The sequence below is a fragment of the Corythoichthys intestinalis genome, chromosome 13 (assembly GCF_030265065.1).
Source record: "Corythoichthys intestinalis isolate RoL2023-P3 chromosome 13, ASM3026506v1, whole genome shotgun sequence".
Lineage (NCBI taxonomy): Eukaryota > Metazoa > Chordata > Actinopteri > Syngnathiformes > Syngnathidae > Corythoichthys > Corythoichthys intestinalis.
In genome coordinates, this window is record NC_080407.1 from 8114688 (window position 1) to 8141242 (window position 26555).

General features: G+C 38.5%; 1 protein-coding gene across 4 annotated transcripts in view; it reads right to left on the bottom strand.

Annotated features, from left to right (window-relative positions):
• Positions 1-11074: 11074 nt before the first annotated feature.
• Positions 11075-26555, bottom strand: part of atxn7l1 (ataxin 7-like 1) — a 41551-nt gene continuing 26070 nt past the window's right edge. For 3 of the 4 annotated variants that reach the window (XM_057854954.1, XM_057854953.1, XM_057854956.1), the window contains 7 exons: positions 25518-25600; positions 23405-23640; positions 20664-20877; positions 20464-20585; positions 19989-20393; positions 19700-19898; positions 11075-15867 (listed from right to left, as the gene is read on the bottom strand). In XM_057854954.1, coding sequence (XP_057710937.1) covers positions 15790-15867; positions 19700-19898; positions 19989-20393; positions 20464-20585; positions 20664-20877; positions 23405-23640; positions 25518-25600 — 1337 coding nt within the window. In that variant the 3' untranslated portion in view covers positions 11075-15789. Of the gene's footprint in view, positions 17988-19699; positions 19899-19988; positions 20394-20463; positions 20586-20663; positions 20878-23404; positions 23641-25517; positions 25601-26555 lie in introns of all 4 variants that reach the window. The other variant, XM_057854955.1, reaches the window with a different exon arrangement.

Genomic DNA, 26555 nt, shown 5'->3' on the forward strand with positions numbered 1-26555 from the left:
TTTCCATTCCAACAATAATTTACAGAAAAATATGGCATATTTTAGAGATGGTTTGAATTGTGATTAATTACAATTAATTAATTTCTAAGCTGTGATTTACTTGATTAAAAATTTTAATCGTTTGACAGCCCAAGTTAAATGTACACTTTATGCCTAATATATACATAACACAATAAAACAGAATTGTTGTGGAACTCAAAATGTTGACTGGACAGTTATGGACTGTGCACATTAAATCATTAGTAACATCAAATATTACACAATACACCAAAGTATATCAGTAGCCATGTTTCTGATAGTTTTCCCCTGACGTTTTTACTGCAATAATATAATGAAAACCTGAAATTATGGCTTTTAGTTTTGGCCACCCCAAGATTTTAAGTGGCCCCATCTGGCAACCCCTATGAAAAATTTCTGGAGGCGCCACTGTTTTTTTAAACCAATCCTGTTCAGCCGTTTGACACGGAGAATGGAAGTCTAAGTGCCTGGTTGGTCTGAACAGTTGTAATGTTTCACATTGAGAGTATGGCATACTCCCATTGTGATCATTCAACATACCTTGTTTATTATGACAAAGCAGCGAACAGGAAGGGGTTATGGGGGAACAGAAGAAAAGAAACACAAACAAACAACAACAAAAAATACATTGAACGTCTACACTAACTACTAATGTGTTGGTGCTATCGTCAGCTAGATGTATTTCCGGTTGACACCATGTGGGGGGCCTGTTGAGCAGGGAAAGAGGGTGGTGGGGAAGTCTGTAAGCTAAGTGGTTGAAAGGGGTAGAGTGTACACAAATCAGCTCTGTGATCTGAAACCCGGTAATCGTGTGAATCCCTTGTGAGTGTAAGCCCATTGGTGACCGACCCTACGCCACCACTCCCGGCTCCGGGACCCCACACCCAAACTTCCAAAAACTACTGAAATGCAAAGAAAACTGTTTTGGCACAGTTATTTCTATAACAATACAAAAACTGATTTTCATTCGAAATTGCATTTTTTCAATGATTTACAAAATAAAAGTTAACAAAAACAGCAATAACCCCAACCTCCATCTCCTAATTTTTATTTTCCCTCATTTCCTCACATACTAAATGCCAAATCTCAATTTTACCTACTTAAGAACATAGGATGTATATTAAAATTGAAGTTAATGTAAACATTTACTTTTTCTTTTTTTTTTCTTTTTTCTTTAATATTAAAGATATAAGTGGCATACATTTAGAAAAATAAGTACAAATGACATATTATGCAGAGTGAAATGGAATATACTTTGAAGATCGCGCAAACATTAACTTTTTTAATTCATAAGGAAATGAATAAGTACCCTAACATAAATGAACAAATATAAGTCCAAAATGCACATTGACAGCTAAGATCAGGGGTCTCCAAACTTTTTCCTGTGAGGGCCCCATAACTTTTCCCTTCTCTGATGAGGGGCCGGGGTCAGTTTGTAACAGTAAAACTTTGACGATTGCAGGAGCGCCTAAATGTAAAAATGTATTGTTTTGCAAAAAGCCACAATCAAATAACCCTTTCTGGATTCTTCACGGAACAAAAGTAAATAAAATAAAAATAATAATATAATAATAATAAATAGTAATAACACTATTACTTAAATAGATAATAGCCAAACAACCCTCTCTGAGTTCTTCACAGAAAAAGGCCAAGAAATGAATAACACCATTGAGAAAAAAAAATGCTCTCTGGTGTTGTTCAGGGGGCCGGACCAAATGTGGAGGCGGGCCGTATCCGGGACCCCTGACTAAAATGTTCTGAACCTCCCAATCAGAGCAAATAAAACTATGATAAATAAGCCACCTCAACTCTTTCCTTGCTCTTAAAAATTTGATCCTTTTTTTTGTCGCATCAATTCAACAAACTTTTTTATTTTGCTGTTCCAGAAAACATGCACATTTGAACCAATCACCGCTAACTATCTCTGCTGATCACATGTCAGTATGTCAGCCAATTGAATGGATAAATGAGTCCAGGCGTTTTGCTTTGCTGCGTGCATTCGCACATTGACGTGACTCATCATTGTCAGACTCCGATAACTGCAGTAGCTAGGGAAACCTCCTTGCCGTCCGTGGAATAAAATAAATGTTAAATATCGGTGGAAACGGATGAGGCTACACAAGCACTTTATTATGCTTGTTGTTAACACTTGTGGATGTAAATCTGATTGCTGTAGATTGTTTTCTTCTTGGAGATGAAATGCATGTGTAGCAGCTTTGTATTTTTTTTTTAGATCACGTTTTGACAGTTGCAGTCATATTTTTGGAATCAAAGCACTGTGTACCGGAACAGCATTCCGGCTCTGAATCTTATACCGGAACTGCGTTCCAGCCCTGAATCTTATACCGGAACTGCGTTCCTGACCGTTCTGGCCCACTTTCACCCCTAGGGAGGAGGTTCAGCTCGGCCCATCCCTCCTCCCGCAGTCTAGCAAAGGAGCCTTTGTCCCCCCCCCCCCAAGATCCAGGGATGTCCACCCCCATGCTTCACAGTGGGTATGGTGTTCTTCGGATGCAATTCAGTATTCTTTCTCCTCCAAACAGAACCTGTGTTTCTACCAAAAAGGTCTATTTTGGTTTCATCTGACCATAACACATTCTCCCAGTCCTCTTCTGGATCATCCAAATGCTCTCTAGCGAACCGCAGACGGGCCCGGACGTGTACTGGCTGCAGCAGGGGGACACATCTGGCAGTGCAGGATTTGAGTCCCTGGTGGCGCATTGTGTTACTGATAGTAGCCTTTGTCAGCTCTCTGTAGGTCATTCACTAGGTTCCCCCGTGTGGGTGTGGGATTTTTGCTCACCGTTCTTGTTATCATTTTGACGCCACGGGGTGAGATATTGCATGGAGCCCCAGATCGAGGGAGATTATCAGTGGTCTTGTATGTCTTCCATTTTCTAATACTTGCCCCTACACAGTGTTGTTATTTTTACTTAAAAAAAAGCAATTAATTAGTTACAAATTACTTCTCCCAAAAAGTAATTGCGTTAGTAACTCAGTTACCTGAATTTAAGAGTAATTAGTTACTTGGCAAAGTAACTAGGGATAATTTTCATGTTTTTTTTTGTTTTTTTTGAAGAAAAAAAAAAAAAAAAAAGGTCACACAGTGTGAAGTTTAAAAGGTTTTTGGGACAATTGGCCCGAGCCCAATTCTTTACCCTCCACTTAACTAGACACAAGGGTATTGCGATAACTAGATAGTAACCTTTGCTATGTGTGGAAGTCATTTAAAGTTGTGACTCAACCGTTAAAGTTGTTAAAATTGCTCCCGCTGTTGCATTAGTTCCCTTCTGTCTACTTTCAACATGTGTAAGTTTTAAAACTGTTTCATCATTTAAAGATAGATTTAAGTCAAGATTTTGCCGATTTAGGACCATTTTAGATTTAAAAAAAAAAAAAAAAAAAGTAGGTTCGCTGGGAAGGATCTCTACAACAGAGCCTTCCTGAGAGGTCTACTGCTTTAAGATGGCGGCTGTTTACTAACGCATGTAGTCCTTAAACATGTTCCCAATGCAGCCGTGTCTAACATTTGCATCTAGTTCTATAATATGATATCTACCGTGTCATGTGGGCGTAGTTTGTAGGCTACAGTCAGGTATTATTGGAGCCACCTAGCATCGCGTTTGCAACGGCGTCTTCCCTACTCCTGCTCTGCTCTCTCGTCTCCGTGAGTCCGTCTCTCTGACTTTTTTTATTCAACCAACTTAGTAACGCGTAGTAACGCACGCCTTTCCCGCCTCAGTAACGGTAACGGCGTTGCCAAAATGAGAAAAGTAATTGATAACTCACTACTGAAAAAAATAACGCTGTTAGTAACGCCGTGATATTGTAACACCGTTATTAACAACACTGCCCCTAAAGTTAATTTCTTTACACCAAGCGTTTTACCTATTGCAGATTCAGTCTTCCCAGCTTGGTGCATGTCTACAATTTTGTCTCTGGTGTCCTTCGACAGCTCTTTGGTCTTGGCCATAGTGGAGTTTGGAGTGTGACTGACTGAGGTTGTGGACAGGTGTCTTTTATACCGATAATGAGTTAAAACAGGTGCCATTAATACAGGTAACAAGTGGAGCCTCGTTAGACCTCGTTAGAAGGCGTTATACCTCTTTGACAAACAAAAATCTTGCTTGTTTGTAGGTGACCAAATACTTATTTTCCACTCTAATTTGGAAATAAATTCTTTAAAAATCAAACAGTGATTTTTCTGTTGTTTTTTTTCTTGCACATTCTGTCTCTCATGGTTGAGGTTTACCCATGTTGACAATTACAGGCCTCTCTAATCATTTCAAGTAGGAGAACTTGCACAATTGGTGGTTGACTAAATACTTATTTGCCCCACTGTATCGGGGAAAATGCAAAAGTAACAAAAAAAATAAAATTAAGCCATAGTTATGAGGTAGATATCTGTGACTTATTTACAGAAATCTTTTTCATTGCAAGGTAATTTGTTTAAAAGTTTAAAATATGCGAGTGAATAATTTTCTTAGGTGTTTTTTATTTTTTAATGAAAAATTAGACATCAAGTAATGATTCTAAGCTAAAAATGATAGATTTCAACTAATAAATACGATTACTTCTTTTTTGAAACAAAAGTTGCCCGACGTCTGTAAACGGGGGTCTCCTGGGTAACACAGACAAATTAAAAATAGTTCAGGGGCTTAATGCGCCATGAATCTGCTATGGCAACATATAGACATATTGTTCTATCAAACACAACAGTTCTTTTGGCTTAAAATACAGCAGTTTTTTTAAAAGAGGGATGCAAGAGCAGAAACTGCTTTTTCAATCTTGTCTGTGTTTTCTGCCAAATTCGTGTATTTGTATCACATTTATCATAGCAGTAATCCAACTTTATAGACCAAGAATAATGACAAATACTTTGCCCAAAGTAGCGCACAGAACTTTCAAGAAAAACTGCATCGATTAACTGCATGTTTAAAACACTTTTAAAAGGATGAAATGGATTTAAAAGTTGAATACAACTGAACTGCATTCATTCAGTGATTCTTTTGTGTACCACTAGAGGGAATCTGCACTTTAAACTTTGTTAGTTACTGGTTTGAGGTTTAAAGTATTTTAAAGCGCGAAAAAAAAAAACAACAGGGTTAAAAAAACAGTATTCTAGGAGTGCTTTAACTCCCTTTTATTACGATGGATGAAAGCAAAGGCCCAAATGGGTGCATGCAACTACACACAATTAACTTAAGCACCAGCATTAATCCATTATCATAAGAATGCTTTTTGCATTGAGGAGGACTGGGGTGCTGGTTGTGGTGTTTTTTTTCCAGAGTGGGTGGGTGCTGCTGCTGGAAGAGGCCGAATGGAGCGTAAAAAAAAACTTGATAATGTGCAGAGGGCAAGGGCATAGGAACGATAGGGACAAAACACTACCAACTTTTCAGGATGCTCAAATTGTCCCCACCAACTTTTAAGCAACTTTATCTTATTTATGGCTTCATTTATATAGGTCATTAGTTATATAGGCTTACTGACACTGTTCTTAAGTGGTTCATATCTTAGTTACATGATAGGGATTTCATTGTGTCAATCGGAAACCATCAGTCAGAACGAACCAAATTCACGTGCGGAGTCCCTCAAGGGTCAATTCTTGGACCACTCTTATTTAACATCTACAGTGGGGCAAATAAGTATTTGGTCAACCACTAATTGTGCAAGTTCTCCGACTTGAAAATATTAGAGAGGCCTGTAATTGTCAACATGGGTAAACCTCAACCATGAGTGACAGAATGTGGAGAAAAAAAAAACTAGAAAATCACATTGTTTGATTTTTAACGAATTTATTTGCAAATCATGGTGGAAAATAAGTATTTGATCAATACCAAAAGTTAATCTCAATACTTTGTTATGCACCTTTTGTTGGCAATAACGGAGGCCAAACGTTTTCTGCAACTCTTCACAAGCTTTTCACACACTGTTGCTGGTATTTTGGCCCATTCCTCCACGCAGATCTCCTCTTGAGCAGTGATGTTTTGGGGCTGTCGTTGGGCAACACGGACTTTCAACTCCCTCCTCACCCCGTGGCGTCAAAATGATAAGAACGGTGAGCAAAAATCCCAGAACCACACGGGGGGACCTAGTGAATCACCTACAGAGAGCTGGGACCACAGTAACAAATGCTACTATCAGTAACAAAATGCGCCGCCAGGGACTCAAATCCTGCACTGCCAGACGTGTCCCCCTGCTGAAGAAAGTACACGTCCAGACCCGTCTGCGATTCGCTAGAGCATTTGGATGACCCAGAAGAGGACTGGGAGAATGTGTTATGGTCAGATGAAACCAAAATGGAACTTTTTGGTAGAAACACAGGTTCTCTTGTTTGGTAGAAACACAGGTTCTCTTGTTTGGAGGGAAAAAAAAAAAAAAGAGTACTGAATTGCACCATACCCACTGTGAAGCATGTGGGTGGAAACATCATGCTTTGGGGCTGTTTTTCTGCAAAGGGAGCAGGACGACTGATCTGGGTAAAGAAAAGAATGATTGGGGCCATGTATCGAGAGATTTTGAGTGAAAATCTCCTTCCATCAGCAAGGGCATTGAAGATGAGACGTGGCTGGGACTTTCAGCATGACAATGATCCCAAACGCACAGCCAGGGCAACAAAGGAGTGGCTTCGTAAGAAGTATTTCAAGGTCCTGGAGTGGCCTAGTCAGTCTCCAGATCTCAACCCCATAGAAAATCTGTGGAGGGAGTTGAAAGTCCGTGTTGCCCAACGACAGCCCCAAAACATCACTGCTCTTGAGGAGATCTGCATGGAGGAATGGGCCAAAATACCAGCAACAGCAACAATACTTATTTGCCCCACTGTATATGAATCAATATTGAGCCTCAACAGTGTTTGTTTTTTTTATTTTTTTTGGACAGATTTATACAAATTTGCAAACAAAAACGGGTTGACAAAATTGCACCATTATAACAAGAAAACCACAAATAACACTTTCCATCATAATGTACAAAATCTTGCTTGCGATGTTTGTATTCATACACTGATAAAGTGAGCTTTACGTGTTTGTTTTGTGTGTTTACAGTTGAACAAGGTTGGTCATATTGTGAATATGGACATTAACGCGTGAACAACATTGAGTTATTATGCTATGGCTTTAGAGTTATTATTGTTGTTGCTTTGCACTATTACTGGTGTTACTATATTGTGATTGCACTAACGTTTAACCCTTTAAGGTTCTGATCTTTTTTTGTCTGATTTTGCATGCCTTTGATATTGCATTTATATAAGAAAGAATTGTTCACGATGGCCTGGTTTGGTTCCGTTTTTCAGGACACCTTGAACTTCATGTCCAAACTGTTGTTTTCGTCACTGAACAATTATAAATGAACATTTTGGTGCCCAAAAAAATTCCCCCCCAAATTATAATGAAAAGTTTTATATTTGATAATTAAACATAAGCAGCAGGTATAGTCATAGGCGTTTTTGGCCTTTATACATGCTCTGGTCAAATACAGTGCATATAATGGATGCATAAAATAACCCCAGTCTATACTGTAGCGTTTATTCTATGCGCCTTATAATGCGGTGCGCCTTATGTATGGAAAAAGTTTTAAAATATGTCATTCATTGAAGGTGCGCCTTATAATCCGGTGCACCTTATAGTGCGGAAAATACGGTAATTCAAGGTTTTTCTTTCCAAACAACTTTCTAATTGGGAGTAAAATACAGTGCTGGCCAAAAGTATTGGCACCCCTGCAATTCTGTCATATAATCATAGGCGGAGTTGGACTTTTGGGGCAGGGGGGGCACAACATGTTGATGACCCCGAAACGCAGTCTCAGCAATCAAATTAACTTAAAAGAATATTTAAAATAATAAGTTGACAATAAGCGTTTTTTTGTTTCCCATCATTCTTGAGGGGAATTCTAAATCAGGCAGCTTAGGCAATACTTTTCGCCAAGATCGTCATCCATTGAATTTGGTACGCCTGCTGGTGTCGTGCCAATGTAGTTACCCCAGTCAAGAATTTTATCCCCTGGGCGGAGCCATATGGAGGTAGATTTTGGTCTTTATTATTCAATCAAAAAAGTTGCTTCAATCAAAATATTTATTTTCAACCCAAAAAAATCAATCCAAAAAAAATTGTTTCAATGCAAAAATAAATTTAAAATTCAAACAAACAAACAAACAAACAAACAAAAAATGCGTGTGAAAGCTATTTTTCTCAGATTCATTTTTTATTTATTTTTGATTGAAGTCGTTTTTTTTTTTTTTTTTTGATTAAAGCAACTTTTTGATTGGAGTAATGTTGATTTGTTTTTGGGCCACATTTTGGCTAGGACATTTTTCTCTTTATTACTCAATCAAAAAATAAGTTTCTTCAAAAAAATATATAGATTTTCAAAAAGAAAAATCACTTCAACCAAAAAAAAAAAAAAAAAAATGTAATCAAAGTTTTTGAATGCGAAAAAATATTTGAGATTGAAAAATTAGCATTTGAACACTTAATTTTTCATTGAAAAAGTTTTCTTTGGTTGAACCAATCCTTTTTGTGTAGGCCATATTACGATTAGGACATTTGAGTCTAAATCATTCAATCCCCCAAAAAGTTGCTTTAATTAAAAAAAAAATATATATTTTCAATTAAAGAAAAAAATCATTATTTTTTTTTCCCTAATATATATATATTTTAAAAATTATATGCAAAGCAAATGACCGCCTAAGGTGCTCAAAAAATGATTTCGACCCATTATAAAAATATTTTTTTGTTCATTTCATTCATTTGTTGCAGTTTTATTGCTTTACAACATGTATATAAATAATAGGAAAATCATTTACATGCAGTGACACTTTTCGGCCACCAGGGCTCTACTTTTGTCTCATCTGACCAGAGAACATTTTTCCAAAACGTTTTTGGCTTTCTCAGGTAAGTTTTGGCAAACTCCAGCCTGGCTTTTTATGTCTCTGGGTCAGAAGTGGGGTCTTCCTGGGTATCCCTTTTCGTTCAGATGCCGACGGATAGTACGGGTTGACACTGTTGTATCCTCGGACTGCGGGACAGCTTGAACTTGTTTGGATGTTACTCGAGGTTCTTTTTCCACGATCTGCACAGTCTTTCGTTGAAAATTTTCATCAATTTTTCTTTTCCATCCACATCTAGGGAGGTTAGCCACAGTGCCGTGGGCTTTACACTTATTGATGACACATCGCACGGTAGACACAGGAACATTCCGGTCTTTGGAGATGGACTTGTAGCCTTGAGATTGCCTATGCATCCTCACACTTTTGATTTTCAAGTCCTCAGACAGTTCTTTGGTCTTCTTTCTTTTCTCAATGCTCAATGTGGTACACATAGGGACACCGGACAGAGGTTGAGTCAACTTTAATCCATTTTAACTGGCTGCAAGTGTGATTTAGTGATTGCCACCACCTGTTATGTGCAACAGGTAAGTAACAGGTGCTGTTAATTACAAAAATTTAGAAGCGCATCACATGATTTTTCAAAGGAGTGAGGTGTAAAATGATTTTTTTCCCTTTCTATTTTGTGTTTTTTCATGGCAAGCAAAATAAATGAAGACATAAATACCAAAGAATTTGTAAATGCAATGATTTTCTGGGAGAAATCGAGCGTGATCGGACAGAATTGCAGGGGTGCCAATACTTTTAGCCAGCACAGTAAACGCATTTTTCCTCATTGGCTGTCATTGATGGTGATACACGTCCATTCCATTAAGACTGGGACTGAACCATGGAAAATCTTACTTACACCAGTTTGCTTGTTTCCTGAAATACAAAATACAAAAAGTCTGCTGTTTTTTAAAACTTTTTACTGCAGTTTTTCCACATACAAATATAAACTTTGAACGTGTCAAATATATATAAATAGAACTTGGTTAAAGATTTTGTTACAAAGTGCAAACACCACTGAAGAGGAAGCGTTCACAACAAGCAACCGTGATGTACAAAAATCAACATCTGTGAACTTTGTCGTTGTTTTAGCTGCATCATCACAATGTCACATCACATTGGGATTCCTATGAAATATGACTTTGTTGAGAAAAATACCAGACTTATCATTAGGCTAACACAGTAGTTGGCAGATGTACAGTGGTATGAAAAAGAAGCTCAAACTTTTGGAATTTCTCACATTTCTGCATAAAATCACCATCAAATGTGATCTTTGTCAAAATCACACAGATGAAAATACAGAGTCTGCTTTAACTAAAACCATCCAAGCATTTATAGGTAGAGATGTTTTTTATTTATTTATTCATTTATAATTGTTCAGTGACGAAAACCGATCACGTCATTTTCAAAGTATCGGAATCACCCAAAAAATATCGGACATGCCTTTTTTAAATAAATATATATTTTTAAATTAAATAGTTTTCTAATTGTATTTAACGTTACAGGCATAATATGTTACACTCATCCAGAGTCTTTAGTTTAGGCTTAAGGTAGGGTTATCAAATCTATCCCATTACCGGCAGTAATTAATTTTAAAAAAAATTTATCACGTTAAAATATTTAACGCAATTAACGCATGCGCTGCACAGCCCACTCACGCATTGTCGCATTCAATCTGTAATGGCGCCGTTTTACCTATATATAGAGCTAATAGGCAGCGTAAAATGAGTAGAGTGAATTTTGGCAGCCTTTGGAGCATTTTTTAATTCGCTAAAGCCTAACAATCCCTCTCCCTACGATTAGAAATATCGTGGGAAGCAATGTGGGGATGAAAGGTAGTAATTAACCTTTTTCTTAACACCCTATGTTATTTCCCAATGCAGCGAAGATATATCAATATAGATATATCCCATCATGCATTTGGGCATGGCTACAGTATCATTTACTGAAAGCTCATATACAAGGTCACATTTATCCTTTAAGAATTACAAGTCTTTCTATCCGTGGATCCCTCTCACAGAAAGAATGTTAATAATGTAAATGCCATCTTGAGGATTTATTGTCATAATAAACAAATACGGTACTTATGTACTGTATGTTGAATGTATATATTCGTCTGAGTTTTATTCATTTTTTTCTTAATGCATTGACAAAATGTATATGATCGGGAATGATTGGAATTGAATCGGGAGCAAAAAAAAAAGCAATCGGATCGGGAAATATCGGGATCGGCAGATACTCAAACTAAAACAATCGGGATCGGATCGGGAGCAAAAAAAAACATGATCGGAACAACCCTATTTATAGGTGTTCATATTTTAATGAGGATAGCATGCTAACAATGACAGAAAGGAGAATATAAGTAAGTGAACCCTCTGCCTAAGGAGACTTAAAAGAGAATTGAAACATATTTTTACCAAACAGTTTAAGTCAGGTGTGTGCCCAATCAGTGATGAGTGGTTTAAAGCTGCCCTGCCCACTATAAAACACACACCTGGTAAGAATTGCCTTGATGAGAAGCATTGTCAGATGTGCATCATGGCTCGGTCAAAAGAGCTGTTTGAAGACCTGCGATCAAGGATTGTTGATTTGTATAAATTTGAGAAAGAATCCAAAACATCTCTAAAGGTCTGGTTGTGCATCAATTGACAGTCAGACAAGTTTTCTACAAATAAGGAGTTTGGCACTGTTGCTTCTCTCCCAAGGAGTGGTCGTCCACCAAAGATGACGCCAAGAGTTCAGCGCAGAATACTAAGAGAGGTGAAAAAGAACCCAAGAGTGTCTGCTAACTGGCACAGTCCAATATCTCTGTGCACACATCAACTATATGTAAAACAATGGCCAAAAATAGTGTTCATGGGAGGACTCCACGGAGAAAGCCACTGCTGTCTAAAAAAAAAAAATAATAATAATAATTTGCTCGTTTAATGTCCACAAAAAGGCACTTCGGCACTCCACAGAAGTTTTGGCAAAATAGTTTGTGGACTGATGAAACCAACGTTGAATTGTTTGGGAGTAACACGTGTGGAGGAAAAATGGAACAACTCACCAACATAAACACCTCATCCCCACCGTGAAGCATGGTGGAGGGAGCATCCTGATTTGGGGCTGTTTTGCTACCTCAGGGCCTGGACAACTTGCAATCATTTATGGAAAAATGAATTCAAAAGTTTTGCAGGATGCTTTGCAGGAAAACCCGAGGCCGTCTGCCACAACTACAGCAGTTTCTTAAAGAACAATGGGCCAAGATTAGTCCTGATCGATGTGCCAGACTGATCTGCAGCTACAGGAAGCGTCTGGTTGAAGTTATTGCTGCCGGGGTGGGTTCACTTACTTTTTTCCCTCCCCTTCTGTCATTGTTTGCATATTATCCTCATTAAAATATGAAAACTAGGGCTGTCAAACGATTAAAATTTTAATCGAGTTAATTACAGCTTAAAATGTAATTAATCGTAATTAATCGCAATTCAAACCATCTATAAAATATGCCATATTTTTCTGTAAATTATTGTTGGAATGGAAAGACAAGATGGATATATACATTCAACATACGGTACATAAGTACTGTATTTGTTTATTATAACAATAAATCAACAAGATGGCATTAACATTATTAACATTCTGTTAAAGCGATCCATGGATAGAAAGACTTATAGTTCTTAAAAGATAAATGTTAGCACAAGTTATAGAAATTTTATGTTTTCGTTTTAATAAAATGAGTAAAATTTTCAATCAAAAAATGAACTAGGAGACCGCCATTGTTAATGTCAATAATTACACAATGTTCATGGGTGCTGAAGCCCATAAAATCAGTCGCACCCAAGCGTCAGCAGAGGGCGACAAAACTCCAAAAAACACAACAAGTTGGCATTGCACTGTGCTGTCATTTTAATCTGTTTGAGCGGGGCATGTGCGTTAATTGCATCAAATATTTTAACGTGATTAATTAAAAAAATAATTACCGCCTGTTAACGCGATAAGTTTGACAGCCCTAGTGAAAACCTATAAATGTTTGGGCAGTTTTAGTTAAAGCAGACACCTTTTTCATCTGTGTGATTTTGACAAAGATCAAATTTGATGGTGATTTTATGTGGAAATGTGAGAAATTCCAAAAGGTTCAGACACTTTTTCATACCACTGTACGTTTTTGACACGGTGGCTTTTTTTCCTTCTAAAAATATAAGTAATCACCACTCAAAACATATGCATAATGACACTCACACACAAAAAAATGGGGAAGACAAATGATGAGAGGAATGTGAGACCTTTCTTTTGGAATAGATTGCTACACAAGCTCCAGTAAATACAAAAAGTCTTCACACCTCAGCTTAAATCGGAAGTGTTTGCTGGCAGTTAAACAAGGGCCGTGTAGACTTTTTATATCCACTATTTGGAAAAAATAATAAGTGTTTAGAAGGGCACTGGTGTATTGGAAATACAGTGGGGCAAATAAGTATTTAGACAACCACCAATTGTGCAAGTTCTCCTACTTGAAAAGATTAGAGAGGCCTGTAATTGTCAACATGGGTAAACCTCAACCATGAGAGACAGAATGTGGAGAAAAAAAAACAGAAAAATCACATTGTTTGATTTTTAAAGAATTTATTTACAAATTAGAGTGGAAAATAAGTATTTGGTTACCTACAAACAAGCAAGATTTCTGGCTGTCAAAGAGGTCTAACTTCTTCTAACGAGGCTCCACTCGTTACCTGTATTAATCGCACCTGTTTTAACTCATTATTGGTATAAAAGACATCTGTCCACAACTTCAGTCAGTCCCACTCCAAACTCCACTATGGCCAAGACCAAAGAGCTGTCGAAGGACACCAGAGACAAAATTGTAGACTTGCACCAGGCTGGGAAGACTGAATCTGCAATAGGTCGAACGCTTGGTGTAAAGAAATCAACTGTGGGAGCAATTATTAGAAAATGGAAGACATACAAGACCACTGATAATCTCCCTCGATCTGCGGCTCCATGCAAGATCTCACCCCGTGGCGTCAAAATGATAAGAACGGTGAGCAAAAATCCAAACTTTTTGCAAAGGGGGCCAGATTTGGCGTGGTAAAAATGTGGGGGGCCGACCTTGGCTGACGTCCTTTACGTAGAACAATATATTTAAGCAAAATTTAGCAAGTCATTCAGTGTGTCACATTTGCTTTATTATTTTTTTTAATGAATAATTTCAACAATCTCGCAACTAGCCTTTGCAGCGTTTTCTTTCGACTCTCGGGCTCTTGCGAAATACTACTGCTAGCTTCAAGTTGCTTCAATTTCTCGCTGCAAATCTTCCCTGTAATCTTGTCGTACATGTCAGCATGTCTTGTTTGGTAATTTGGCCTCACATTGAAATCTTTAAAAACAGCGACTGTCTCTTTGCAAATGAGGCAAGACACAGTTGTTGCGTATTGTAGTGAAGAAATAGTCCAATTTCCACTTATCCATGAAGCGTCGGTCGGCACAGTCAACTTTTTTTTGTTGATTGTCGCAATTTTAGAAAATTGGAAGCAGAGGGTCACACGGAGTAATGTTGCTTAGCCCTTAAATACCTGCAACATGAAGCAATTATCATAGAATCCCAAAATTTGAAAATAAGGTCCTAATGAAACCTTTTTTTCAAATTTGTGAAAAAAGTCAAAATGAATATGTGTAATAAGCGCTCTAATATCTATAAACCCATGCTAATTCATGTTTTTTTCTTATGGAACCTGCAGATGCATGTGTTGACTTGAATTCATCATTTTATTCCCAAAAAGAAATGTCAAAATTCTAAATTAGTCTGAAAATCATGAAATTTTAGGTGTATCAAAAGTGATACATTACATTTGGCAATAAAGGGTTAAATTGCTGCTGCCTTTTAGTGGGTAAATGAGGAGCAGCATTTCGTGTGTAAGCTACTTCATATGCTGGTTGCAGTACTGCTGACCAATTTATTAAGTCTGTGTGCGGGCCGGATGTTATTGATTTTATGACAGAGGCTGGGGGCCGCATTTGGCCCCCGGGCCGGACTTTGGACATGCCTGACCTACATAGAGCTGGGACCAGAGTAACAAAGGCTACTATCAGTAACACAATGGGCCGCCAGGGACTCAGATGAAACCAAAATATAACTTTTTGGTAGAAACACAGGTTCTCGTGTTTGGAGGAAAAAGAATACTGAATTACACCCGAAGAACACCATACCCACTGTGAAGCATGGGGGTGGAAACATCATGCTTTGGTGCTGTTTTTCTGCAAAGGGACCAGGACGACTGATCTGTGTAAAGGAAAGAATGAATGGGGCCATGTATCGAAAGATTTTAAGTGAAAATCTCCTTCCATCAGCAAGGGCATTGAAGATGAGACGTGGCTGGGTCTTTCAGCATGACACACAGCCAGGGCAACAAAGTTGAAAGTTGAAAGTCCGTGTTGCCCAACGACAGCCCCAAAACATCACTGCTCTAGAGGAGATCTGCATGGAGGAATGGGCCAAAATACTAGCAACAGTGTGCGAAAAGCTTACGAAGAGTTAGAGAAAACGTTTGGCCTCTGTTATTGCCAACAAAGGGTACATAACAAAGTATTGAGATGAACTTTTGCTATAGACCAAATACTTATTTTCCACCATGATTTGCAAATAAATTCTTTAAAAATCAAACAATGTGCTTTTCTGTTTTTTTCCCCCACATTCTGTCTCTCATGGTTGAGGTTTACCCATGTTGACAATTACAGGCCTCTAATATTTTCAAGTGGGCGAACGTGCACAATTAGTGGTTGACTAAATACTTATTTGCCCCACTGTACGAGACGAAATACTGATACTAAAAAGTGCTATTCATACCTTCTGAAATATGGCTTGGAAAACACTTGTTGTATGACAAAGCTTGCTTCGGGCGGTCACATGATGAAATACGAACACGTCACACATTCCCCACAAGAACTACGTTCTCAGTATTGCGCTCGTGATAAGCAATGCGATGAGCAAGGGAAAGGAAATGCTGCAGGGAGAGAGGATGAAACATTTTACCTTCCTTTATCTTTCAATAAAGCTTGAACATTTACTCACATAGTGTGTGGATGAGGAAGCGTGTTACCTAATGGTCATTGGACACACACTTGATCTATTGTTAAGTAAAAAAATTAATCTAAACTTGTTAGTTCCAGGGGAGAAATTTTGACTATCGGTGTCAAAATTACAATCCGTTTAAATCGCTTCATAACAAAAAACGAACAAATAATAAATACAAAGCATAATAATAAACATATGTACACATTTTCAACAATACTTTTACATTACTTCAGAATGACAATTATTCCTTTTGCATGGCACTCTAAAAACATACACACTGCTGGCCAAAAGTATTGGCACCCCTGCAATTCTGTCAGATAATGCTCAAATTCTCAATTAAAAATGCATTGGTGGTAAAGATGTCCCGATCAACTGGGTCCGATCACGTCATTTTCAAAGTATCAGAATCGGCAAAAAAATATTGGACATGCCTTTTTTTAATTATATATATATATATATATATATATATATACGTATATTTTCTAATTAAATCGTTTTCTAATTGTATTTAACGTTACAGACAAAATGTCTTACATTCATCCAAAGTCTTTAGTTTTGGCTTAAAGTAGGGCTATCAAATTTATCGCTTAAACGGCGTTAATTTTTTTTTTTTCAAATTAATCACGTTAAATTATTTAATGCAATTAACGCATGCGCTGCACGACCCACTCACGCATTGTCGCGTTCAATCTATAAAGGCGCCGTTTTACCTCTATATAGAGGTAACAGACAGCGTAAAATGAGTAGAGAATTTTGGCAGTCTTTGGAGCCTCTTTTTAATTGGCTAAAGCCTGAAAATCCCTCTCTCGACAATTAGAAATATCGTGGGAAGCAATGTGGGGAAGTTCAGTAGTGGTTGATCTTTTCCTTAACACCTTATGTTACTTCCCAATGCAGAGAAGATATATCAATTGGTGCCACTACGCAGTCATGGTTGCACTTCCCATCATGCATTTGGGCAGAACAGTTAAATGGCTACAGTATCATTTACTGAAAGCTCAACAAAATACACTAGATGGCAATATTTAGTCACAATATACAAGGTCACATTTATCCTTTAAGAATTACAAGTCTTTCTATCCGTGCATCCCTCTCACAGAAAGAATGTTAATAATGTAAATGCAATCTTGAGGATTTATTGTCATAATAAACAAATACAGTACTTATGTACTGTATGTTGAATGTATACATTCGTCCGAGTTTTATTCATTTTTTTCTTAATGCATTGCCAAAATGTATATGATCGGGAAAAATTATCGGGAATGATTGGAATTGAATCGGGAGCAAAAAAAAGCAATCGGATCGGGAAATATCGGGATCAGCAGCAAAAAAACATGATAGGAACAACCCGAGTGCCAATACTTTTGGCCAGCACTGTAGATCGGTTAAAACCGTGAAACATGTCCAGACTCCCTCCTATATTGAAATACAATGCATTGAACGGCATCATTGGTTAACAATTCTTTTTTTGTGTGTGTAAATATATACTTTAAAAATGTGAACTGGGTCTAAGTGTGGCACTACTGGAAGCTGCTGCGAGGGAGGACGAGGGCAGTAAGAGCACTTTAAACACAGCCATGCTGGGTGTACACAATGCACACGGGACAAAAGACTGCAAAGAGTCCGCCAAAAAAGCGGCTTGATATAAAACTGTAAAAAAAAAAAAAAAAAAAATTTAAAAAGGAAGGACGAAAGTAAGAGGGCCAAGAAGCTGGTTAAAACCCAACCGAAAAGTTTGCAGTCAAGCAAACATCACAGGAGGCGGGAAAAAATGATGACGTTCCAGTCCTTCAGTAGTTCCTTCAGCTGATCAGAAATGCTTAAAAAAAATGAAATAAGAATTCCTTATGACTCAAGTTTTCCTCGTTCCTTTCTGTCGCAGTCCTTTTCAAATCAGGAGGTAAAAAAAACCCAAACAAGCAGACCAGAAAGTGCAACCCAAGTGTCTTAAACTGAACTAAACGTGAAACGTCAACCAGGTGAAGCGGTCCCAACGGTTCGAGTGGTGAGCGCCATTCTACCGAGAAGCTGTCAGTGATTCAACTTGGCCTGCGGGGAGAAAACGGGACCAAGAGTTTTAGGAAGTTGCATTTTTTAACATAAGGAATCTACTTTATCAGAGCGTAGACTTCAAAGCGTGACACTCCGCTTCATTTACTAGCAGCGATCTAACGCCGGATTTAAGTTGAAAAGGTACTAAAGCTGTACTGCATACAAACAGGAAGGATTGTCTCAGGAGTGATTTGTTCGAGGATTCAAGGCAATTATTAAATTTTTCGTACCGTGCCCGCATTTTGAAACGCTGTTAAGAAAGGAGAAATTAGCCGCTACAGCATTGGCATTGTAATTTGCAATATTTATGTAAAATAGCTGCACGTTTTTTTTTTGTTTTTTTTTTGCTTTTAACCAAGAATCAAAACTGTTTTACGTCCATATCTATAAAGAATTCAGGCATTCAACCATTTATTCACAAGAACTTTCAAAGGAAAAAGCTCTTTGTTTACATATGGCGGTCGCTAATTTCCTTACTGACTAGCCTCATAGTTCACCATATTTACGTAAAATAAATGCTACTTGCATGATTTTTGTTTTACGTCCATATCTTTAAAGAATTACGGGGATTTAAGCATTTATTCACGAAAATTTTCAACGGAAAAAGCTCTTTGTTTACTTATGGCGGCCGCTAATTTCCTTACTGACTAGCCTCATAGTTCGCAATATTTACGTAAAATAAATGCTACCTGCACGTTTTTTTTTTTTTTGCTTTTAACCAAGAACAGAGACTCTTATGTCCATATCTATGAAGAATTCAGGGATTTAAGCATCTATTCACAAGAGTTTTCAACGGAAAAAGCTCTTTGTTTACATATGGCGGCCGCTAATTTCCTTACCAACTAGCCTCATAGTTCGCAATATTTACGTAAAATAAATGCTACTTGCATGATTTTTGTTTTACGTCCATATCTTTAAAGAATTACGGGGCTTTAAGCATTTATTCACAAGAGTTTTCAACGGAAAAAGCTCTTTGTTTACATATGGCTGCCGCTAGTTTCCTTACTGACTAGCCTCATAGTTTGCAATATTTACGTAAAATAAATGCTACCTATACGTTTTTTTTTTGCTTTTAACCAAGAACCGAGACTCTCTTATGTCAATATCTATGAAGAATTCAGGGATTTAAGCATTTATTCACAAGAGTTTTCAACGGAAAAAGCTCTTTGTTTACATATGGCTGCCGCTAGTTTCCTTACTGACTAGCCTCATAGTTTGCAATATTTACGTAAAATAAATGCTACCTATACGTTTTTTTTTTGCTTTTAACCAAGAACCGAGACTCTCTTATGTCAATATCTATGAAGAATTCAGGGATTTAAGCATCTATTCACAAGAGTTTTCAACGGAAAAAGCTTTGTTTACATATGGCTGCCGCTAATTTCCTTACTGACTAGCCTCATAGTTCCCAATATTGACGTAAAATAAATGATACCTGCATTTTTTTTTTTTTTTTTTTTTTGCTTTTAACCAAGAATTTTGAGACTGTTTTACGTCCATATCTAGAAAGAATTCAGGGATTTAAGCATTTATTCACAAGAATTTTCAACGGAAAAATCTGTCTGCTTTTCCACTCTGTCAGCTTTGACGGCGATCTCCCCCTACGGATCGGCCCCGTGCCCCGTCAATACATTATGAAGTCTATAATCAGAGTTATTTTAGCCAAATTTTGCCCATGCACGTGATACAGATAAATTAATATACGGTACCTGTCTTTTGGGCTCACTGTCATTCCCAAAAAAGGCATCCACAGCGTCCAGCCTGCTCAGCTTGTTGTCGGTTTTCCCTTGGTAAGTGCTCTTCCTCTTCTTTTCCTCTACTTTTCTCCCATAATTCAAGGCGCCAGAGGAGGGGGCGGCTACTAGCTCCCTGCCGGACGAGTAGGATATACCGGTGTTGCCAAGATCACTGGGGGGAATTTGCAGTTGGTGACATTTAGTGAGCTCCAATTGGATCTCGGTGAATAAATACAGCGGTCTAAACCTGACCTCTACCTACCTGCTATTTGAGTTATGGCCGTGAGAGCCGTCCGCTTTTGATAACCAGTGATCGTTATAGCCCCAAAGACCGTTTCCCTCACGAATGCGCCCCTTTTTCCTCACTGCCCCCCCTGGTGCTTGCAATGACAAATGATTGTTGGTCCCGTTCCGAATGGAGCAAGAAGAGTTTTTTCTCTTAGTTCCAGCTAAAGAGTCCTCCCTCTCTTTGGTGATGTGACTGGCCCTGTATGAGCTGTGATGGGAAATTGTTCGTGGTACATTTCTGGAAGGTGAAGGATGAGGAGAGAAGTGAGCAGAGGACACAGAACTGGATGGGTTGGTTAAAAGAGCGCACGTGTCTGATAACGGAGACTTCTGGGTGGAGGAGAGGGACGGCAGGCTCTCAGCAGCAAGAGGAACTTTTCTGGAACAAGATCAAGAGAAGCTGTCTCAGATTTCTCGGCATTTTAATCCTACTATTTTTCCTGACCGACCTCCACATTTGTGCATTGAGGTGCTTCTCCACCATATTCTGGAGCGCCAACCTCATCCTGTCCCACCGCCTGTCAAACACGTAGTAGCCTCGTCCCATCTGCCTGCTGCTGAATATGCAAAACTGCATCGATAATAGAAAGGAGGGAAAATCGTGAAACAATTGACTGAAGCGGCAACTACAAAATGTGTCCATATTCACCCCTGAAGGCCGCGGGTGGACGTTAGAGAAGTGAAAGGCAGGTCTGTGAGCATCCTCGGGAGTTTGCGCATCGCCTTCATCGCTGGAGAGCCTCTCGCCATCTCCGCTTGATGTCGTCGTCCAAGGATGAGGTGATGGCTCCGGATTGGAGGCTGAATTGGGAGCTGGTGGTGGAGGTGGCGGCTGAGGCGCGGCGGTGGGGATACCAGGAACCCTGGCAAACGAGTTGCTCATGAACTTTATTGAACTCTTATTTACAGCATCCCCTGGTGGGGAAAACAAGAACAGACAAGGATGAAACATTCATTCATTTATTTATTTTCCATGCCGCTTTTCCTCATGAGGGTCGCGGAGGTGCTGGAGCCTATCCCAGCTAACTACGGGCAGTAGGCAGGGGACACCCTGAACTGGTTGCCAGCCAATCGCAGGGCACAAGGCGATATACAACCATTCACGCACACAAGGATGAAACACAAGGGCGTAAATTTGCATAGGGACGGTAGCGACATGACACTACCAACTTTTCAGGATGCTCCAATTGTCCCCACCAGCATTTAAGCAACCTTATTTGAATTATACAGTATAACGTTTTCAGTTATATAAGTCATTTAGATTGTCTTCCTATTAGGGTTGTCAAAATTATCGCGTTAACGAACGGTAATTAAAAAAAAAAAATTAATCACGTTAAAATATTTGACGCATTTAACGCACATGCCCCGCTCAAACAGATTAAAATGACAGCACAGTGTAATGTTCACTTGTTACTTGTGCGTTTTGGTGTTTTTTCGCCCTCTGCTGGCGCTTGGGTGCGACTGATTTTATGGGTTTCAGCACCACATGAGCATTGTGTAATTACCAACTTTTCAGGATGCTCCAATTGTTATATAGTTATATAGGTACAGTGGGGCAAATAAGTATTTAGTCAACCACCAAATGTGCAAGTTCTCCTACTTGAAAAGATTAGAGAGGCCTGTAATTGTCAAAATGGGTAAACCTCAACCATGAGAGACAGAATGTGGGGAAAAAAAACAGAATATCACATTGTTTGATTTTTAAAGAATTTATTTACAAATTAGAGTGGAAAGAGGTTCCATTTTTATTTTGGTATTCCCTAACAGGTGTATTTTTAGTTGTACTTATTTAGACTGACAATGTTGAGCGGGTTTAAGACAACAGTTTTTTTTCCATTCCTGGATAGTTAAGAGATTATTGTGTATGTTAATATCATTTAAATTCTGTTCAAATATTGCAAACTAAATTTGCTAAACAAAACAAAAAATCCAGGCATTTATTCTGGAAGTTATCAAAATGTTTCTTTCATAGTTTTTTGAAAAAAAAAAAAAAAAAAAAAAAAAGGTTTGAATCGCACTAGGATTGTTCCGATTATGTTTTTTTTTTGCTCCCGATCCGATCCTGATCGTTTTAGTTTGAGTATCTGCCGATCCCGATATTTCCCGATCCGATTGCTTTTTTTTTTTTGCTCCCGATTCAATTCCAATCATTCCCGATCATATACATTTTGTCAATGCATTAAGAAAAAAATGAATAAAACTCGGACGAATATATACATTCAACATACAATACATAAGCACTGTATTTGTTTATTATGAAAATAAATCCTCAAGATGACATTTACATTATTAACATTCTTTCTGTGAGAGGGATCCACGGATAGAAAGACTTGTAATTCTTAAAGGATAAATGTGACTTTGTATATTGTGACTAAATATTGCCATCTAGTGTATTTGTTGAGCTTTCAGTAAATGATACTGTAGCCCAGGGGTCAGCAACCCTGGTCCTCGAGTGCCACTATCCAGCTTGTTTTCTATGTCTCCCTCCCTTAACGCACCTGACTCAAATAATCATGATCGTTATTAGGCTCCTGCAGCGCTTGCTGATGAGCTGATCATTTGATTCAGGTGTGTTAAAGGAGGGAGACATGGAAAACAAGCTGGATAGTGGCACTCGAGGAACAGGATTGCTGACCCCTGCTGTAGCCATTTAACTGTTCTGCCCAAATGCATGATGGGAAGTGCAACCATGACTGTGCGTAGTGGCACCAATTGAAATACGTATCTTCTCTGCGTTGGGAAATAACATAGGGTGTTAAGGAAAAGATCAACCACTACCGTTCTTCCCCAAATTGCTTCCCACGATATTTCGAATTGTTGAGAGAGGGATCTTAAGGCTTTAGCCAATTAATAAGAGGCTCCAAAGACTGCCAAAATTCTCTCTACTCATATTACGTCGCCTGTAAGCTCTATATAAAGGTAAAATGGCGCCATTATAGAATGAACGCGACAATGCGTGAGTGGGTCGTGCAGCGCATGCGTTAATTGCATTAAATATTTTAACGTGATTTAAAAAAAAATTCATTACCGCCGTTTACGCGATAAATTTGATAGTCCTACTCTAAGCCAAAACTAAAGACTCTGGATGAATATAAGACATTTTGTCTGTAATGTTAAATACAATTAGAAAAAGATTTGATTTAAAAATATATATAGATTAAAAAAAGGCCTGTCCGATATTTTTTTGCCGATTCCGATACTTGACGTGATCGGACCCGATCGATCGACATCTTTAAGTCTATCAATTAATTAGGTTCATATTCGCCAATCTGTTTGGTTTTATTAATGTCCCGTCTCCAGCAAAAAGTGTAAACGCAGGTTATGCTGTTATATCATCCCAACGAATGGTGAGCCCAAACCAACGCTCTTGATGAAACATGATTTCCCTACCCGGGTATGTGTGCGTTTGCCAGCTTTAATTTCAGGGTGGACAGAGGGCGTCCATTCAAACAGGGAGGCTTGCTGGTTCCAGCGACGTCTTGTGAGGTGGCGCTCATGCCGAAACTGTCCTTGTCTTTCTCTTTCGCTCCCTCCGTCTCCTTGTTCCTGCTCCGGTGCTCAGCCAAGAGGACGTCAAAATGTTTCCTCCTACCGGGCACGGCTCGGCGGTGGGTTAAGGAGTGAGCCTGCAAGGGGGAAGTTGTAATTAGGTACTTTGTCTTGCTTATGAGGTAGTAAGTGTTGTCGTCATGCTTGGTTATTTGCATTCATAGCAAATGAACAGTGGGAAGAATTGTCATGCAAATACATTCGAGGCGGATGGCTGTTCTAATCAGTGTAAAGCAACATTCACACACTGTATTTTCAATGTGTTGAAAACAGATTTTAACGTACGTTCTGTGGTTGTAAAAAAAAAAAAAAAAAAAGAAAATAACCCTGCCTCATATGCATAAATTGTGATGAATAAACTACAGTCCCTGATAAAAGTCTTGTTGCTTATCCATTTTGTAGAAACAATTGCTAATAACCTGACTTGAAATTATTCAAATCGTTTCAGAAATGGCTCATATGAAAGCTAAGGCCCTCCCAAATTATGTTGAATGTCGAAAAAATATATTTGTTTCACTGAAAAAAACATCATTTGATGAAGACATAAAGGTTACATTTTGGCATCACAAAAGTTTTGTCGCCTACAGAAAGTAGTGTGAAAATTGAACAAAAAATGTAAATCAAAAACAAAAATATGTTACATAAAAAAACGAATTAAGTAGTGGCGCTGTGAGATCCAAATTTAATATTTTGTATAACTTCCATGGGCTTGAAGTCATCAGGAATATCAAAGAAAGTAGTCTTGCATGCCTCCCAGAGTTCATCAACATTCTTGGGTTTCGTCTTCCATGCTTCCTCTTTCATCTTACCCCAGACATGCTCAATGATGTTCATGTCAGGTGACTGGGGTGGCCAGTCCTAGAGGATCTTGATCTTCTTTGCCTTGAGGAACTTTGAGGTAGAGATGGAAGTATGCGAAGGAGCACCATCCTGCTGCAGAATTTGTCCCTTTTTATGGTTAGGAATGTAAGAGGCAGCTAAGATTTGTTGATATTTCAGACTATTTACGTTGCCTTCCATATTGCAGATCTCTCGCACACCCCCAGACCATGATTTTGCAAGCACCAAACTTCACTGTTTTGTGGCAAAAGGTGGGGTTTTCAGATGAATCTTCCATTGAAATACACCACAGTCGCCGCAAATATTGCAGGAGACCTACTGGAGTCCGCATGGATTCGAGATTCACTCAGAAAACAGTGAAGTTGGTGGTAGCAAAATCATATTCTGGGGTTACATCCAGTATGGGGGTGTGCGAGGGATATGCAGGGTGGAAGGCAACGTAAATAGTCTGAAATATCAACAAATCTTAGCTGCCCGTTACATTCCTAATCATAAAAAGGGACAAATTCTGCAGCAGGATGGTGCTCCATCGCATACTTCCATCTCTACCTCAAAGTTCCTCGAGGCAAAGAAGATCAAGATCCTCTAGGACTGGCCACCCCAGTCACCAGACATGAACAGGATGAAAGAGGAAGCATGGAAGACGAAACCCAAGAATGTTGATGAACTCTGGGAAGCATGCAAGACCGCTTTCTTTGATGTTTCTGATGACTTTATCAACAAATTGTATGAATCCTTGCCGAAGCCCATGGAAGTCAAACAAAACATTCATTTTGGATCTCACAGCACCACTACCTAATTCGCTTATGTTAAGTAACATGTTTTTGTATTTGAAATACATTTTTGGTTCAAGTTTCACACTACTTTCTGTAGACGACAAAACTTTTGTCTTTTGCAAATTTGACCTTTATGCCTTCATTAAATGTTTTTCCAGTGAAACAAATATATTTTTGCACATTTCAACATCATTTGGGAGGGTCTTAGCTTTCATCTGAGCCATTTCTGAAACCAATTAAACACTAAAAGTCTGGTTATTAGCAATTGTTTCAACAAAATGGATAAGTGACAAGACTTTTGTCAGGGGCTTAAGTTAGGATGGATGTTATGTCGTCACCTTGCAGGTGAGGGAGCGTGTGCACGGCTGTTTGGTCTCAGGATCCGGGACCCCACAGTGCTTATTTGGGTCAAATACTCGTCCTGTTTAACAAGAAAAAGAAAACAGTTACAAAAGAGCATTTACAATTTCCACATCTGCTTTATTCTTTTCAAGTCATATGAAGGAAAAAAAATGGTAAAACTTGGCCAACTAGTTTAACAAAAGAGGGAAAATAAACCATTTCCATTTGACAAACAAATTTTATTGCTTCCCAAGTCAATAAGTCAGCGTTGAGTGCTTAACAACAACAAAAAAGGGTGCCACTAAAAATAAATATAAAATCCTGACAGAGTCTAAAATGAGCTAGATTAAAGGCTGTGCACCATATTAAAACTGCATTTTCTATGCCTTTAAAGCAAGACTTCCCAAATAGTGGGGCGCAGAGCGATGCTGGGGGTTGCACATGTGACTTTGGGGAACATACTTTTTGCCGTACTTGAATAAAGTGTAATTACACATCCACTCAGTGGGTGGCAGTGCCACCCTCATTTTCAGTGTGCGCGCAATATTTTTGAAGCAAACAAGAGCACAAGGCAAAGAGCACTGGACATATGAGATGCTAAGACAAGGAAATATGACGAAGCGTATGTAGCATTTGGCTTTGACTTTTAGTACCGTGAGGGACGCGGAAAGACCTGTCTGTTAACTTTGTCTAAAAATGTTCGCTGCGTACAACAACAAAAAATTTTTTCAGCGAAAATGTGCCGCATATTGCTAGCAATCCTCCAGCTTTGTCAGTGTTGAATCAGTAAACCAGCGAGCACTGTCAGCATCATATAAGGTGGCATACCAAGTTGCTCAGTGAGGTAAATCTTATTTTAATATTGGCAAAATTTCAGATTCACTGTGTAAAATATGCTAATCAAAGACCAAATTTTCATGTTTTGGGAAAATGTTTTCTTTATATTTGGACGATTTAAGTTCCTCTTTGAACCCCAAAGCTATACAGTGGGGCAAATAAGTATTTAGTCAACCACTAATTGTGCAAGTTCTCCT